Consider the following 15,720-nt stretch of genomic DNA (forward strand, 5'->3'; position numbering starts at 1 on the left):
CATCTGTAATCATGCTCCGTTTAGGAAGACGGGAAGAGTGACGGGAAGAGTGCAAATAAGTTTGTTTGGTTTTGCATTGATCTTACTAAATGGTTTTTGGTTGTTATGGGCATATACACGAATTCCAAGACTAAAATCCAACTTTATTTATCATTGATCTGAGAGCAGAAGTTTGTATCATTTTTTAGATGTGAATTTTGCTCTTATGATGAATGCAAACATGTCCAGGAATTCATGATTGCCAACACATGTATTCTTATCTAACACCTTTAAAACTGAACCAGAGTACAAACATGTACCAAACTGACATTAAAAACGACAGTAATCACGAATTCCACAGCATATTTGCATTAAAAAAGAGTAAAATCCACATCTAAAAAAAATGAATGCAAACTTTTACACTCAGTTGGACAATTAATAACTGGTCAAAGCCTTTACCCTATTATAGATTTTCCCTAATAAAAAGGTGAATTTCAGTCTTGAAATTCATGTTCATATTCATCACAACTAAAAATTGTTTGACAAGGAGTACGAAACTATCATTGCACAATAAAACATATTTGTAATTGCACTCTTCCCTAGCGGAGCGTTTGCCTCCTTTTACACCGATAACCTAAAATTTGATTTGAAACAAGCACCTGTAACCAAATTTACCAAAAAAACAAACACCCGTAACCACAGAGCACTCAAGGTTCGATGCCTTTGCATCAAACCACAGGAAACGAGTGAGAAAGAAATGGAACATCATTCCATATCATAAAATATTGGGAAGAGTGACACATGCCAAGATCTTCAAAAGATTAGTTACATTTGTGAAATGCCAATACAAATATTTGGCTGTTCTGTCCTCTTGATCTGTTGTAATAACTTATAGCCTGGTTTACCTCAAAACTCCAGTGACTCCCGAGTCTCTAGTCTAAGGTATCCACAATCAATTTCCTCATCAACAACCCTTGTATGCTCCCCATTATATTTGCCAGATCGAATTTCTGATTCCAAGGCCGTTGCATGTTAAGATCAATCCTTTATATCGGTTAAGGTACTCCTGTAAACAGAAAACCACAGAAATGGTTGAATTGAGAGGAACAAAAAAACGGAACATTAACAATGAGATAAGAGATGGAAGAAATCTTACAATGATGTTGTAATCATACACACGTTCCATCCCTTTACTATCATATTCTCTCCTTTTAACAGGATCACTTAGAACTGTGAGAAAGGAAAGCATCCATAATGTCAAATACAGATCTATTTCACGTTATTGTCCATGCAAATTAAGGAGTCTAACAAACTCATATCTATCCGTTTCAATATATAGACCAATAGCAAATAGTAGAAAAGAAAAAATACTTAGATAAAAAAGGTGCATACGGTTATATAAGAATAAATAACAACAACACACCCTTACAAGGAAAAGAATGAAACCATGTGATAAATGTTATGCTTTCCCCATTACTCAAGTCAAATAAGATGGTTTTAATCCCAACTATTTGGATTTTGTTAGACAAATCCTGTCCCACCATTGCTATATGCTCCACCCTCATATATGCTTATTTTTTCATTGCTAACCATAAGTGGAACATTTTAGTTAATTTCAGTCACTTTCTCCCCATTCCTTTTGGTCTACATCCTCATGGTCATGGTTTGAATGTAGAATGCAAAAACTGAAAAACCTCTCTGCTTTCGCAGTTCAAGCGTAATCCTTTGCATGAAGTGATAAGATATATCTAAAATAAGGTGAAAGTAATACACTAATACTAACCTTGGTAAGCCTCATTTATCTCTTGAAATCTAGAAGTTGCGCCATCCTGATCCTTCCTTTTATCTGGATGCCATTTCTGTAAAAAAGAAGATGATGTTGATGAGATGTTCTAATGCATGGGTTTTCTCAACAGTAGGAATTTAAAAAAAAAGAAAAAGAAAAATGTATAAACAAACAAACAAATAGGATAAAAGGCTTCTTTATGTTTTAGTTCACACGAACTTGAACAGAGCTCCACAAATGAATAATAAAGTTAAAATAATGCCATAAATGAAATCAAATTGTGGTATTTAAAGTATGGGCACATAAAATATACGAATATTCACCAAAGGATAATGAGACAAAATTAAATACAAACCAATGCAAGACGGATATAGTTGGATCGTATGGTGTCTTCTGTAGCATCATAAGACACTTCCAGTATTTTATAGTAGTCCTACATGGGAAATTCCACACTGATGATTAGAACTATAAGCCAAAAAATTGAGTGAAATGTTTTCAAGTACTTCAAAAATATGAGATACATAACACAAAATACCACATAATAAAATCGTACAAGCAAAAATTGTATCTCCAGGTAATATCTCCTCATGCTTTCTCATAATGCAGGAGGTATTTTAAAGGCTTGCACATTAAAGTACTTCACTAGCTCAGATGAATACTTTCATGTCATAAGAAGTATACTGAGCAGCTATATATGCCTGAGGTTTCTGAAATTGACTTCCAATAACCTCTTGCTTCAAAAATTATGTGCCGACTCTTTAATTGAGTACAAATTTATTCTCTCTATGCACAATCACCATATTCCTCCCTTTCATGCATCTTCTGATCTTCTACAATGATGAAATTACTTCCATACTCTAACCCCCTCCATATTCTTCCGGCAGGGATAGTTCTTCCTAAAATACATCTCTATTAAGTTTTTTACACGCAATAACCAGAAATCAGTTTTCAGAATCAGGCAAGGTACCTACTGATCTAGGAATGGCAAGTGTATGGCAATCAGAATCTGTTATGTGCCTTATGGGAACTCACCTCTAAAAATCTAGCTGTTAGAGGGAGGGAACCCAAGCACATATATACCCCACAACAGCATCCCATGCTACCGATGTAGGATACCTTACATTAGCATTCCATACTACTACCAACATGGGACAAATGGACCGTAACAAAATCTATGACCTCGAGGAAAACCTTATTTGAAACATTTAGGTGAAAACTCATCGGAAGGAGAAAAGATTTTCTAACATTTTGTCTTCTTTTTTCGTTAGAGGAGGATGGAGTGCCGCACAACACCAAGGTAGCCAACCCCAACAGATCCACGAGAATCTGCTGTCTATGGCTATGCTATGACAGTCTTTAATCAGGGTTTCCGAGTTCCGTGGAGGTTCGATTTTCCCATTCAAGCAACCCAGAACTTAAGATCTTCTGTAATTCAGACCAACTGTTTTGAGCAGTATTTCCTAGCTGTCTCCATAAACACATAAGCGCAGAATGCCTCCCCCGTCCAGCAGTATTTTGGTAAGAGATATTTAACCATTTTCCTGCTCCCACCACCAACCACTCCATCTTCGTAATTCCAATTGGTCTTATTAAACTTCCTAAACACCCAACCAAAATAACCATCAAACAAATGTCTGAAGAACAACGAAACTCGCTTCAGATATTCAATCAAATAGTACATAAACCCTAAGACGTTATTGTTCTTCTTCGTGGCAAGTGTTTCATCAAAAGTTGAACACAAAAAGGAAATAGAAAACAACTGAATTAACGACAGAGACCATACCTTAGGCTTAGGTAACAGCGAAAGGAAATCGAAATCAACGGGACCGTCTTGCTCCACTTCCTCTTCTTCTTTGTCGTCCCCTGCCTGATATTCCCACTCTTCCCACATCATTTTCTTCACGTAGGAACGAGTACACCCAAAAACCAAATAACAACAGACGAAAGTACACAGATAGCGTTTGAGGTAAACCCCGGGAACACTTTCTGCTTTTTTTACTTTTTTGTCCCTTTCGCGGTTTCGTCTGTTGAGCATTTTCACCCGCTGAAGAGTGAAGAGTTCGGATTGGCTGCCTCACAAAGCTCGCCCCACTATCTTAACCGTGTATGGGGAATATCTCCCGTACTTGTCATTGGGACTTATTCCAGTATACGGTTGAGATGTACTATAGAGGCACGTGTGAAGCGCGCTCTGTGAAGAACCCGTGCGCTCTCGGAAAATTCTAGATGCGTGCTTTTTTTTAGGACATAGACATGGATATTGAAGGAGTTTTAAAAATTAATAATAACAAGAAAAATCGTGAGTTCCTGTTGCATTGTGTTTGGGATTCTGATTGCTCTAGTTCTGTCATTCTGATTGCTCTGGTTCTCTCATTCTCTCTTTTTGAAAAATCGTGAATGTTTAATTGCGGTAGGGTTTTAATCACCGGCAACTTCCTTTCTCCCTCCTTTTTCCTCTTTCTGCCACCGCTGCTGCAATTCGAACGAGCGGCGGTAGCAATTTCCTCACTGGATGACAATCGGATTTGAGTACCAGCATATCTGAGTACCTACATCAAAACGGCGAATGAGAGATACTCAGATCTGGTTTCCTTCTACGATTTGGGCTTGTCGAACATTATTTCTACTTTGCTTCTTAGACCCTTTTGGACTCAAGGGAAATTGAGCTCAGATGAGCTTCTGTCGACAATGGTGGCGGAGAAACACTGTAACTGCCGCCGGGGAGAAAGATGATGAAAAAGAAGGGAGAGGAACGAAGGGCAAAATTGGGTTTTTAAAAATTCATACATCACGTGGTGTCACGTGTGTATGAATTTCGATGGAACAGTAACGGATATTAAAGATACGAGTAGAATTAGTCAATTGTAACAAAATTAAGGGTATCTAAACACTTGGAGGTGGTTTAAGATGTTTATCCTTTAAAAAATGACATGGAATAAAAAAATAAATTCTAGACTGCTTTATTATGTATATATGTATATAGATATAGATATAGATTATATAATAAATATAGATGAAGATTTTAAAATTATTATTAATAAATATTAATTTTTTTGAAAATTATTTTCTTGAATTATTATTTGATATAAGTGAAATTAGTTATTTACAATATTATGTAAAAAATTAAATTATTATTAATTTCAATATTATGTTATAATTATTTTTATACTTTTCAAACAAAATGTAAATTTATTATATAATTTATTTATTTTAACTATTTAAAATCTAGTTATGTTAAATATTTGTTATTTAAAATATCCAGCTATTTAAATACTTAAATAATATGTAAAATATTTAAATTTTGAAATGTTAGTTATTTATGGAATTTAATTATCCATAAAATCATAATTTATACTATTATTACATAATTTCACTATTCATTTTGTAATATATTAAATTATTATTAATTTCAATATTATGTTATAATTATTTTTCTGCTTTAAAGAAAATTTTAAATTTATTACATAATTTTGTTATTTTAACTATTTAAAATCTAGTTATGATAAATATCTAGTTATTTAAATATTTAAATAATATATAAATATTTAATTTTCTTATTTGAATTTTATTTATTTGAAGCTATGACATATCATTAAATGTTTGAAAAACATAATTTAAATTGTTAGTACATAATTTTGTGATATATTTTGTAAAAATATAAAATTATTTAATAAATTATTTCGTTATTTTAACTATTTAAAATATAGTTATGATAAATATTTAGTTAATTGAATATTTAAATAATTTATAAAATTATTTAATTTTTTGTTATTTGAATTTTATTTATTTAAAGCTATTACATATTATTAAATATTTGAAAAACATTTAAATTGATAATCCGGAAAAACATAATTTAAATTTTTAGTACATAATTTCGTGATATACTTTGTAAAAATGTAAAATTATTTTTTGTGTTTTTAATAAATACTTTAAAGTTATTATATAATTTTATTATAATATTAAATAATTCTTAAATTTTTTAATCAAAACTTTCTTTAGATAGATATAGATAGAAAGTAGGGGAGAGGATAAATAGGAATTAGAGATAATTTAGAAGATAAATAGGAATTAGAGATAATTCTGGAGAAAGTAGGGGAGGTAGTTTAGGATAAATTTTAGGATAAGATATTATTTAGGATATTGGGAAAGTGCATCTCATTAGTTATTTCAAAAGTGACATGAAATAAAAAAATAAAAAATTCATATATATATATATAGATAGATATATATATATATAGAGAGAGAGAGAGAGAGAGAGAGAATCAATCATTTGATGATTGGGGGAAGAAGAGAAGAGAAACATTTGACTTTGACCATGCTCTTGAAAAATTGATAATACATAGTCGTAGGTAGAATCAACCATTTGGTTCGAGACTTCGAGGAGACATAACATCATCCGTTGAGATCCATCCAGGCTCAATTGCATCTTTACCCTTTTTGATTGGTCAAAGTTGTATGGGTATCATACCTTTTAGGCATCGTAGAATCATAGTACGCAGCGATTCCGAGGAGATACATGTTGGGCGGTCCCATTCTTCTCAAAGCCTCCAAAAATCTTCTCAGACTGGTGCTATGCTGAAATGTCAGCACCGGAGGCATGTTTTAATCACTGGCAACTTCCTTTCTCCCCCCTTTTTCCTTTTCTTTTTCTTTTTCTTTCTCCCCTGTTATGCTACCGTTGCTGAAACTCGAACGAGCGGCAGTAGCTACTTCCTCACTGGATGACAATTGGATTTGAGTACCAGCATATCTAAGTACCAACTTCCTTACTCAGATCTGGTTTCCTTCTACGATCTGGGCTTGACGAACATTATTTCTACTTTGCTTCTTAGACCCTTTTGGACTCAAGGGAAGTTGAGCTCAAATGAGCTTTTGTTGACAATTTACAGACAATGACAGTGGTGGCAGAGAAACAGGGAGTGGTTGATCTAGAAGGTGGATGCTTGTAATTTTCTAGTGCATGTTTTTCATAAAGAATAGTGTGCGAAAGGGAAAATAAGTTGGACAATTCAGACCTTTTTTGTGAAGATTTAACCACTTATAGTGTGATCTAAACCAATAATCATGAATAGTGAAGACTCAACCACCTCCAGTGTTTCCTTAATGCAGAATGAACTGAGTGGGAGTATGGATTTATCCTTCCATATGGCTGTCATACCTCTTGATGGGCTAAATTACTTAGAATGGCCGAAGGGGATCAAGCTATACATTAATGCAAGGGGAAAAATATGCTATATAAATGGAAGAATTAAATAACCTAATTATGAGAGTACTAAGCATGACAGATGGAACCAGGAGAACAACATGGTAATGTCATGGCTCTTAGTGCCTATGCAATCTCAAGTGAGAAGAAATTTGATGTGGGCTGAAATAGCTTATGAAATTTGAGAACAAGCCAAGTCAACCTATTTTGAATTGAGACACTATGCAAAGATCTATCAGTTACATGCAGAATCCTCTACGTGCAAACATGGGAGAGGAGTCTCTCTATGTATTATTCAGACTTGTCTTCCATCTAGAAAGAGTTGGATCATTATCAAAGTGTACATAGGAAGTGCGATGACGATGTGAAAGCATATAAGTCTCTTGTTTCTTAGCAGAGGGTTTTTGCCTTTCTTTTTGGTCTAAACCCTATATATGAATCCATTAAAGTGCAGATCCTTGGAAGCAAGGATCTCTCATCTGTCAGAAGAAAGTAGAAATTTGATAAATAATTATGGGGGAGATGTAGTTGTGTTGGCATCAAAAGGAAGTATTGTTACAAGTGACGGAAATCCCTTTTAAAAAGGGAGACTCTAAAAAAAAATGGTGGATGACAATGAAAATTTGTGGTGCACCCATTGCCAGAAGCCTCGACACACTTGTGACACATGTTAAGTTGAAATAGGCTTAGAAATTGAGTAAGAAACAAGGTTCAAATTTGAATAAGAAGTCGAGACAGCAAGGTTCAAGAAAATTCACTACATCAAACATGGCTACTCAAGAGAACCAGCCCCCTCCTACTACTTCTATTCAGACATACACCTTTGGTTTTGACCCTAGGGAGGATATCGTTAATTCCTTTTGTGATCGTTTAGAACTTCATATGCGTCTACATTAGGTAATTTTGCCACAACTCTCCATGTATCGTCTCATTCATCTCTCTCATTGGATAATTAATTATGGATCGTCAAAACATATGACTAGTAAGTCTACTTATTTTCAGACCTATCATCTTCTCTCTTCCTTTTGGTTCTACACTTTCTAATGTTTTACATGTTCATCAATTCCCAGTTAATTTGTTTTCTGCTAGTAGTATAACCAATTATTTAAACTGTTTAGAAACCTTCTCTTATTATTATGTGTTTCAGGATTTAAACTCGGGGAAGATGATTCGTAGAGGGTGTATAGTGGATGGTACCTACTTGTTGGAGAATAAGGTTGACCTTGTAGTTATCAAATCTAAGAATTGGTCTAGTAAGAGTTATGCCTATTTATGGCATAGTCGTCTTGGTCATTTATCCTTTAATTCCTTAAATATTGTATTTCCAGAGTTGTTTAAGTCAGTGTCAATGTTAGATTTGATATGTTAAATTTGTTAGTTGAGTAAACATTGTAGAACTCATTTTTCTTCAAATAATAATAAATTTGAATTTCTTTTTCATATTGTTCACTCTGATGGTTAGGGCCCAGTTACTTTACCATCTAAAAGTGGCTACAAGTATTTTATTACCTTTATTGATGATTATTCCAGGTAGACATGGGTATATCCTATGTGAAATAGGGATGAAGTACCAAAAATTATCCAAGATTTTCATATAATGATTTTCACCCAATCTCAAACTGAAATCCAAATCTTCCAATCTGATAATGCCAAATAATACTTCCATAATGATCTTACGGAGTTCTTTGCTTCATGTGGACCACTCCACCGTAGCTCCTGTATCCGAACATCACAAGAAAATGGTGTTGTTGAAAGAAAGAACCACCATATTCTTGAAATAGCTCGGGGATTATTGATTCATATGAATGTCCCCAAACGTTTTTGGCTTGAAGGTTTCCCTTATGCTGCCTATCTCATTAATTGCATGCCCTCTTGGTGGTTAAAGTACAAAGCCTCACATCATCTTCTGTGTTCCCAAGGCTCATCTGTTGTCTATTCTTCTCTATGTTTTTTGTTGTTGTTGCTTTGTTCAAAACCTGTCACCCATTTGAGGGAAATTAGATCATTGTGCTATTCTTTGCATATTTTTGGGGTACCCTACAAATCATAAGGGGTACTAGTGTTTTGATCCCATCTCTTAGAAATATCATGTTTCTATAGATGTCTCCTTTTTTTAGAGTAAACTTTTCTTTCATGTGTTTCCTTAGGGGGAGTGTAGGTATGAGGACAAATGGGTTCAGAATCCTCCCCTACCTCAGATTTAGCTCCCCCCTCTACCTGATCCTCCTCTCGCCCATGCTTTCTATCATCATCATAAAGGCTAACCAAGTTCAAGAGCTATGCAGTATCTAGAAGTTGTACCACCAATGCCATCAAATTCTTTGGGGATGGATCCTACCTAGCCAGGTACCTTAGTTCTCATTCATATTTCTAACTTTATTGCTATCGATACCTCCAGTGTTGATGATCTTAATCTTCATATTGCTCACTGGAAGGGTGTTAGATTTTGCACCACCAAATACCCAATTTCCCACTTTGTTTCCTATGAAAACATTTTACCTTCCTTTTGGGCTTTTCCTCTCTTCCATTGATAGTGTCCCTATTCCTAAAAATGTGGAAGAAGCTCTATTGGTGCCTGAATGGACATATGCAATGAAGGAAGAAATTAATGCATTACATAAAAATTGTACATGAGAATTGGTGGATTTTCCAGAGGAAAAAGAACTATTTGGATGTAAATGGGTATTTACAATGAAACATAGGGTTGATGGCATAGTGGAAATGTATTTACAATGAAGGGATGGGAGATCCATCATATGTATGGCCGAACCATGCAGAGTGGTTGGGCGAAATTTCAAAAATTTCATTCTCCCATCCGGGAATCCTATTCCCTAATTTAGAAAACTACATTTTCAATGTTCGTTTGTTGAAACAAACCGGATCAAATCTGAAACAAAAAATAAGTAAGGATGTACCTGATACGGAATAACAGTAACTCCCAACGTGGGTGTTCACGCCCAAAGAGGTGGCCAAAACCTGCCTTCACTAAAGATGACACAGCTTATGGTGAGGTAGATCCACAAAGTGGTTCTTCAGCAATAACCCTAATTTTTCAGCAAGAATCACGCAAGGGGCTGGTGAGCACGACTTTAGATTATTTCTTATAGCAAGGAACAATATCAAGAACTATTCTTGACCAGATCCAAAAGTGAAAATCGAATTGGGTAGGGGCAACAAGAACTAAAGGAGAATTCTGCAGATTGCTGAGTGCATAAACTAGTGAATTCACCCCTATTTATAGTCTTCTTTGGATCAACTTCCTAATCCAATTAGGAAAGAGTTTCTTGATCCAAATCTAATATTTGGATTTGGACTCTTAAATGGATAAGACTTATCTTATCCTTTAGCTAATATTGATTAGATTATTAATCAGAACTCGCCTCATTTTAATTAACTCACTTAAGCCTAGTTCAAAATGGGCTTTAGGCCCATTTAGTCACATAGCTCATTTTCCCTTTATGTCCTGGCTAGTTATGGTGGGTGACCCTAGCATTGATCTATACATCAGCCACAAGGGTTCAGCCCAGCATCTGTTACAAGGCCTTGCTGAATTCACTGCAGAACACAGTGAACCCCTGAGTCCATCAGTATGAGCTCTTAATGGGCCCAACATTTACACTAAATGGTCATTGGGTCCAGCCACCTTATGAAGGCCCAAGGACTATGGGCAAGTGCAAGATTAGCTGATCAGTATCACCCTCAATAGTTTTACACTTAACTTCTCAGCCTAAAATGATCAAACACTACTCGATAAGAGAGGACCTCTCCCTCGGCTGCAAGGTACAATGTTGCACTCTCTACTCACATAGATCATGGGAATTAAAACATTTGCAAACATTTTGTGAAATCATAATATATAAGTATATATCTATATAAATATATTTTGCAAAACAAATTTGAACAAGTTTGAAATCAACTGCCGGCAGGTTAGGTTTCCATTAGAGAGAGTGCATCCCCAATCATTCACTTTGTTCGACAAAGGGACTGATCCTGTCACTACAATCACCCACTCAGGTGAATTCTTGGATTGTCCCAACATACCCAGGTTTTAATCCCTATTAAAGATCTCACTGATTAGCATATCAAAGACAGTCCAATCTAACACTTAGTGTAATACCATAATCAAGTCTAGGGTCAGGTGTAACATTTCAATTTTGCCCATATGTCTCCAAGGTCTAGGGCAATACTGGAATTTGGTCCGGTTCGAGGTTTCAAGGAAACCCACACTACATGTACCTCAAGTCTCGTCCTGTTAGCTAAGACAAGCCACCCAAACCCACTTGGTGGCACATCAGTATTAGCATTGGCAGGATAAATATTCCCAAATCTATCAAACGACTATGAAGAATCTGAACTAACACGAATCTCGTAAGTGTCCAGTTTAAGGGTATTACACAGAAACACACCAAAATAACATGAATCAGTTATGCACTTTATTTATTTACAACAAATGTTAATAAGTACATCAATCTGATTGGAGCTAAGGGCATAACTGTCTAACAATTTACAATGAAACATAGGGTTGATGGCACAGTGAAAAGGTATAAAGCTCGTTTAGTGGCAAAAGGGTTCACTCAAGTGTATGGGTGGATTATGCAAAAACTTTTGCACTAGTTGCTAAGATGAACTCCATTAGGATTCTCTTCTCTTTAGCTGCAAACTTTAATTGGGACCTTCACTAATTGAACATCAATAATGCATTTTTAAATGGTGATCTAGAAGAAATAGTGTACATGGTACAACCTCTTAGTTTTTGTGCTCAAGGTAATGAACAAAATGTATGCAGGTTAAAAAAGTCATTATATGGCTTGAAATAATCACCAAGAGCTTGGTTCAGCAGATTCCAAGTAGTTGTATAATAAAAGGGCTACAAGCAATGTCAATCTAATCATACATTGTTTGTGAAAAGATGAGAAAGGAAAATTGCAGCCCCAATAGTGTATGTTGATGATATAGTTATCTATAGTGATTGGAAATATGAAATTCAATGATTGAAGGGATTTCTTGCTACTTAGTTTGAGGTGAAAGATATAGGTCATTTGAGATACTTCCTTAGAATTAAAGTTGCCCGCTCGCAAAAGGATATCTTCATTTATTAGAGAAAAAGTATGTCCTAGATCTATTACAGGATATAGGAAAATTGAGAGTGAAACCCGTTGATTCTTCTGTTGATCATAATAAGAAAATAAGTGATTGTCCATGTGAATTCATCAAATTTGTGAATCAATTTCAGAGGCTTGTAAGAAGATTGCTATATTTCTCCATGACTCAGCTAGATATTGCTTATGTAGTGAGTTTTCTAAGTCAATTCATGCATGCCCCTAAGACCACCCACCTTGAAACAGTTGAAAGAATTCTCAGATATCTTAAGAAATTCACAGGTACAGGTTTATTGGTCCAAAAGCATGAACATTTGAAGGTTGAAGTGTATACTAATGCAAATTGGGCAGGATCACTAGACGATAAGAAGTCTACCAATGATTATTGTACCTTTGTGGGAGCAAAACTTAGACACTTGGAGAAGCAAAAAACAGAATGTGGTGGCTATATCTAATGCTGGAGTTGAATATAGAGCAATTTCTCATGGAGTGGCTAAAATAATGTGGCTAAAAAGTCTATTGAGTGAATTGGGATTTATAATTGATGGATCTATGACTTTATATTGTGACAACAAGGCAAAGATAAACATTGTTGTTAATCCAGTACTGCATGATATAACCAAGCACATTGAAGTAGACAACCATTTCATTAGAGAAAATATTGTCAAAGGGAAAGCGTGCACCCCCTATGTTGAGCCCAAAGATTAACTTGCAGACATCGTCATAAAAGTGCTACATCATTTGCAGCACAATGATCTATGTGACAAGGTGGGCATGATTGTCATCTATGTCCCAACATGAGGGGGAGTGTTAAAAGGCTGGTTATAAGTTGTTTTTATTTTTGTTAGTGTCACAGGGATACTATTGTAATTCCCCTCACTTTATGTTATGATTTGGTCACCCTAATATAAATACTAAAAAGCCAACACCCCAGTAACTCTTCTATCTCTCAAATCTCTCTTATCTCTTTCTCTCTTTTCTCTTCTCTTCACTTCAGCTTCTGGACAATATTTTGAATTTTCAAATTATGCTTCCACCTGTGTTGGTTTCTCAAACAAGTCTCCAAGCCACAAAGAGATGAGAAATAGATTGAGATGGATGCCTCATCGAGTGGTGATCGTCTCTATTTATAGGTGTTCTTGAGGCAATCCCAAGGTCCACCCATCAAGGACCTTGATGCCCCTAAACATTTCAAAATGCTCAGATCTCTAACGACTCAATAAATGTATTTAATCAATAACAACATGACCAACTATGTTACTTGGTCAGTCTAACACCTGGTCCTTACTTGCAATCCCTCCTTATTATAGGAAAACAAAATTAAAAGATAAAGCAAACCATGATAATAAACTAGATTTTTATCTGAAATAAGCAAAAGAATATAAATAATTACCCAAATAAACAAAGCAATATGTGATGCATGGGCACTATCAAGAGAAAATTGTGGCAAAAGGAGCCTTGTGACATTCACAATTAGGTAAAGTGGTACCAAAGTCCAACCCAAACACGTGGTTACATATTGTTAGATGTGTGTTACTTTTCATTATCTATCTTAATTTTTATTGTTTTAATACATTGAATAAATTTATTACTATTAAATGGGTTTTCGATTATTTTTTAGATAAAACTTATTATTTATTTGTAGTTCTATTAAATTGTTTTAATTGTCATTGAACTTTTATTTAGTGATGTTAGTTTTCTTACATTATCAATTCCAAACTCGGATAAATTAGGGTTGCATTAGGTTGGTTGTTGACACTAAAACTTTTGCTAAACCTTCATGAATATGGATATTGCTTTATCTTTTTGTACTCATGATAAGACATTCTTCAAAAACTACACGCTACGCCCTAACTCGAGTATAGTGTTTAGTGACAAGGGTTTGCTAGGATGGTCCTCGTAAGTGACATAGCACAACAACACCCAATTGCGGTGTCAATCAAGCAATGATTCCCACATCATTATGGACAAGAGCAGATAAAGAAACTAATCTAAGAAACATGACTTCCTTCATCCACTTTAAATGTATGAACATTAATATAAAAGCTATGGAAGTAGTAGACATTCTGAAAAATATAAGGGTTAATGTTGTATGTTTACAAACAACTAAATGGAAAGGTAAACAAACTAAAGAAATTGATGGCTACAAATTATGGTACACAAGAGAAGTGAATAATGGAAATGGCGAGGCAATAATAATAAATAAGTATTTAAAAAATGATATCATAAATGTTAAAATAATTAAGGATGGAATTATTACTTATTTTACATGAGAAAATCATTAACATAATTAGTGCTTATGCATTTTAAGTGAGTTTAGAAGAAAATATTAAAATACAATTTTGGAAAAACTTAGAATGATTAATTCAAGAAATTTCAAACAAAGAGATGATTTTTATAGGAGGGGACTTAAATGGGCATATAGGTAAGAAAAGTATTGAATATGATATTGTACATGGAGGATTTGGATTTTGGGAAAAGAATGAATCATGGGGAACAATATTAAATATTGTAGTAGTTAATGGTATAGTAAATTTAATAACTTATAAAAGTTGACCAAACATAAATAAAATAAAAATTTTCCTAAATAGAAGAACAAAACAAATGATGCATGTAAAGATTGCAAAGTTATTCGAAGAAAAGGTTTATTAACACAGCATAGATTAGCAATAGTGTATATGTGTGTGTGTGTGTGTGTGTGTGTGTATTAAGAAATAGAAGAGAAATAGAGAAAGAAAGTAGGTGTCCATGTATTAGGTGAAAAAACATAAAAAGGAAAAAAGATAGCTCAATTTAGAAATAAGTTGATAATAAAAAAGAATTGGCCTAGCCCAATCTAAGTCAGGCTTGGACAGGATTTTAGGCCTGCAGGCTCGGGGTTGACCTTTTTTGGGCCAGGCTCATTCTTTTTCAAAATATCCTGGCCTGAGCCTAAGCCCCACTTGATAATGTATTATATAATAAAAATATATTTTTATATAATAAATAAATATATAATATTTTTCTTTCTTATTATTCTCTTTTTTCAAGTAATAGTGAGATCTTTCATTATTTTTTAGGTTTTGAGGTATTTTAATATAAATAAAAATATTTTTTAATTGAATAAAAAATAAAATATTTCTAAATTTCTGGTTGGGCTTAGGCTTGGGCCTGGGCTTCAGGATTTATATGAGGTTCGGGCTCTGGCTCAAAACCTAGGCCCATTGGTCAGGTCGGGCTCGAACTCGAACTCGGGCCTGAGCTTATTCTATTAATATAAAGGCAAAAGCTGCTCCAACCCGTGAACAGGTCTGACATCCTTAGTGAAGTCGCAAAAATGTTAGGGTTGGATCCTACTACAATATACATGATAGGATCTAAGAGGCCAATTAACCCAAGACCAAAGAGGGTGACTTGACCTGGTTCTTCTACAATAGAAAACTCGCATTGACTAACCCTGAATATGAGAACCGGGCTTTAGCCTAACTTTCACCCCAAGAGAGACCAAAATTTCTCCATGACGGGATGAGGCATGTTTTGTGGACCATTCTTAAGTCCCTTTTCACCTACCTCCTCTAATGCCCTAAATGGTGTCTCCAAGGGGGTATTTATAACTGTCATTACCTCCTTCCCCCTTTGCCCCCTTGCACACGCCATAAGGGAGGAGAAGTTTG

The 15,720-nt window shown here is 34.7% G+C and overlaps 1 protein-coding gene across 1 annotated transcript; it reads right to left on the reverse strand.

Annotated features, from left to right (window-relative positions):
- Nucleotides 1-726: 726 nt before the first annotated feature.
- On the reverse strand, nt 727-3,837 carry LOC148850631 (Chaperone DnaJ-domain superfamily protein). The gene is made up of 5 exons (XM_088947593.1): nt 3,549-3,837; nt 2,121-2,198; nt 1,763-1,838; nt 1,136-1,209; nt 727-1,045 (listed from the first exon to the last, which is right to left on the reverse strand). The coding sequence occupies exons 1-5, from the start codon at nt 3,798-3,800 to the stop codon at nt 968-970; spliced, it is 558 nt and encodes a 185-aa protein (XP_088803719.1). The 5' UTR covers nt 3,801-3,837; the 3' UTR covers nt 727-967.
- Between the last annotated feature and the right edge of the window lie 11,883 nt (nt 3,838-15,720).

This window comes from Nelumbo lutea, chromosome 5, assembly GCF_056320005.1.
Source record: "Nelumbo lutea isolate HS-2025 chromosome 5, American lotus-T2T, whole genome shotgun sequence".
NCBI classification, from domain to species: domain Eukaryota; kingdom Viridiplantae; phylum Streptophyta; class Magnoliopsida; order Proteales; family Nelumbonaceae; genus Nelumbo; species Nelumbo lutea.

Excerpts from the sequence above, each read along its gene's own strand:
- LOC148850631 (XM_088947593.1), bottom strand. The coding sequence starts at position 3,800 with ATGCTCAACAGACGAAACCGCGAAAGGGACAAAAAAGTAAAAAAAGCA. Across the intron at positions 1,839-2,120 it reads ACTATATCCGTCTTGCATTG|AAATGGCATCCAGATAAAAG; the intron begins GTTTGTATTTAA and ends TCTTTTTTACAG. Across the intron at positions 1,210-1,762 it reads GATAAATGAGGCTTACCAAG|TTCTAAGTGATCCTGTTAAA; the intron begins GTTAGTATTAGT and ends CCTTTCTCACAG.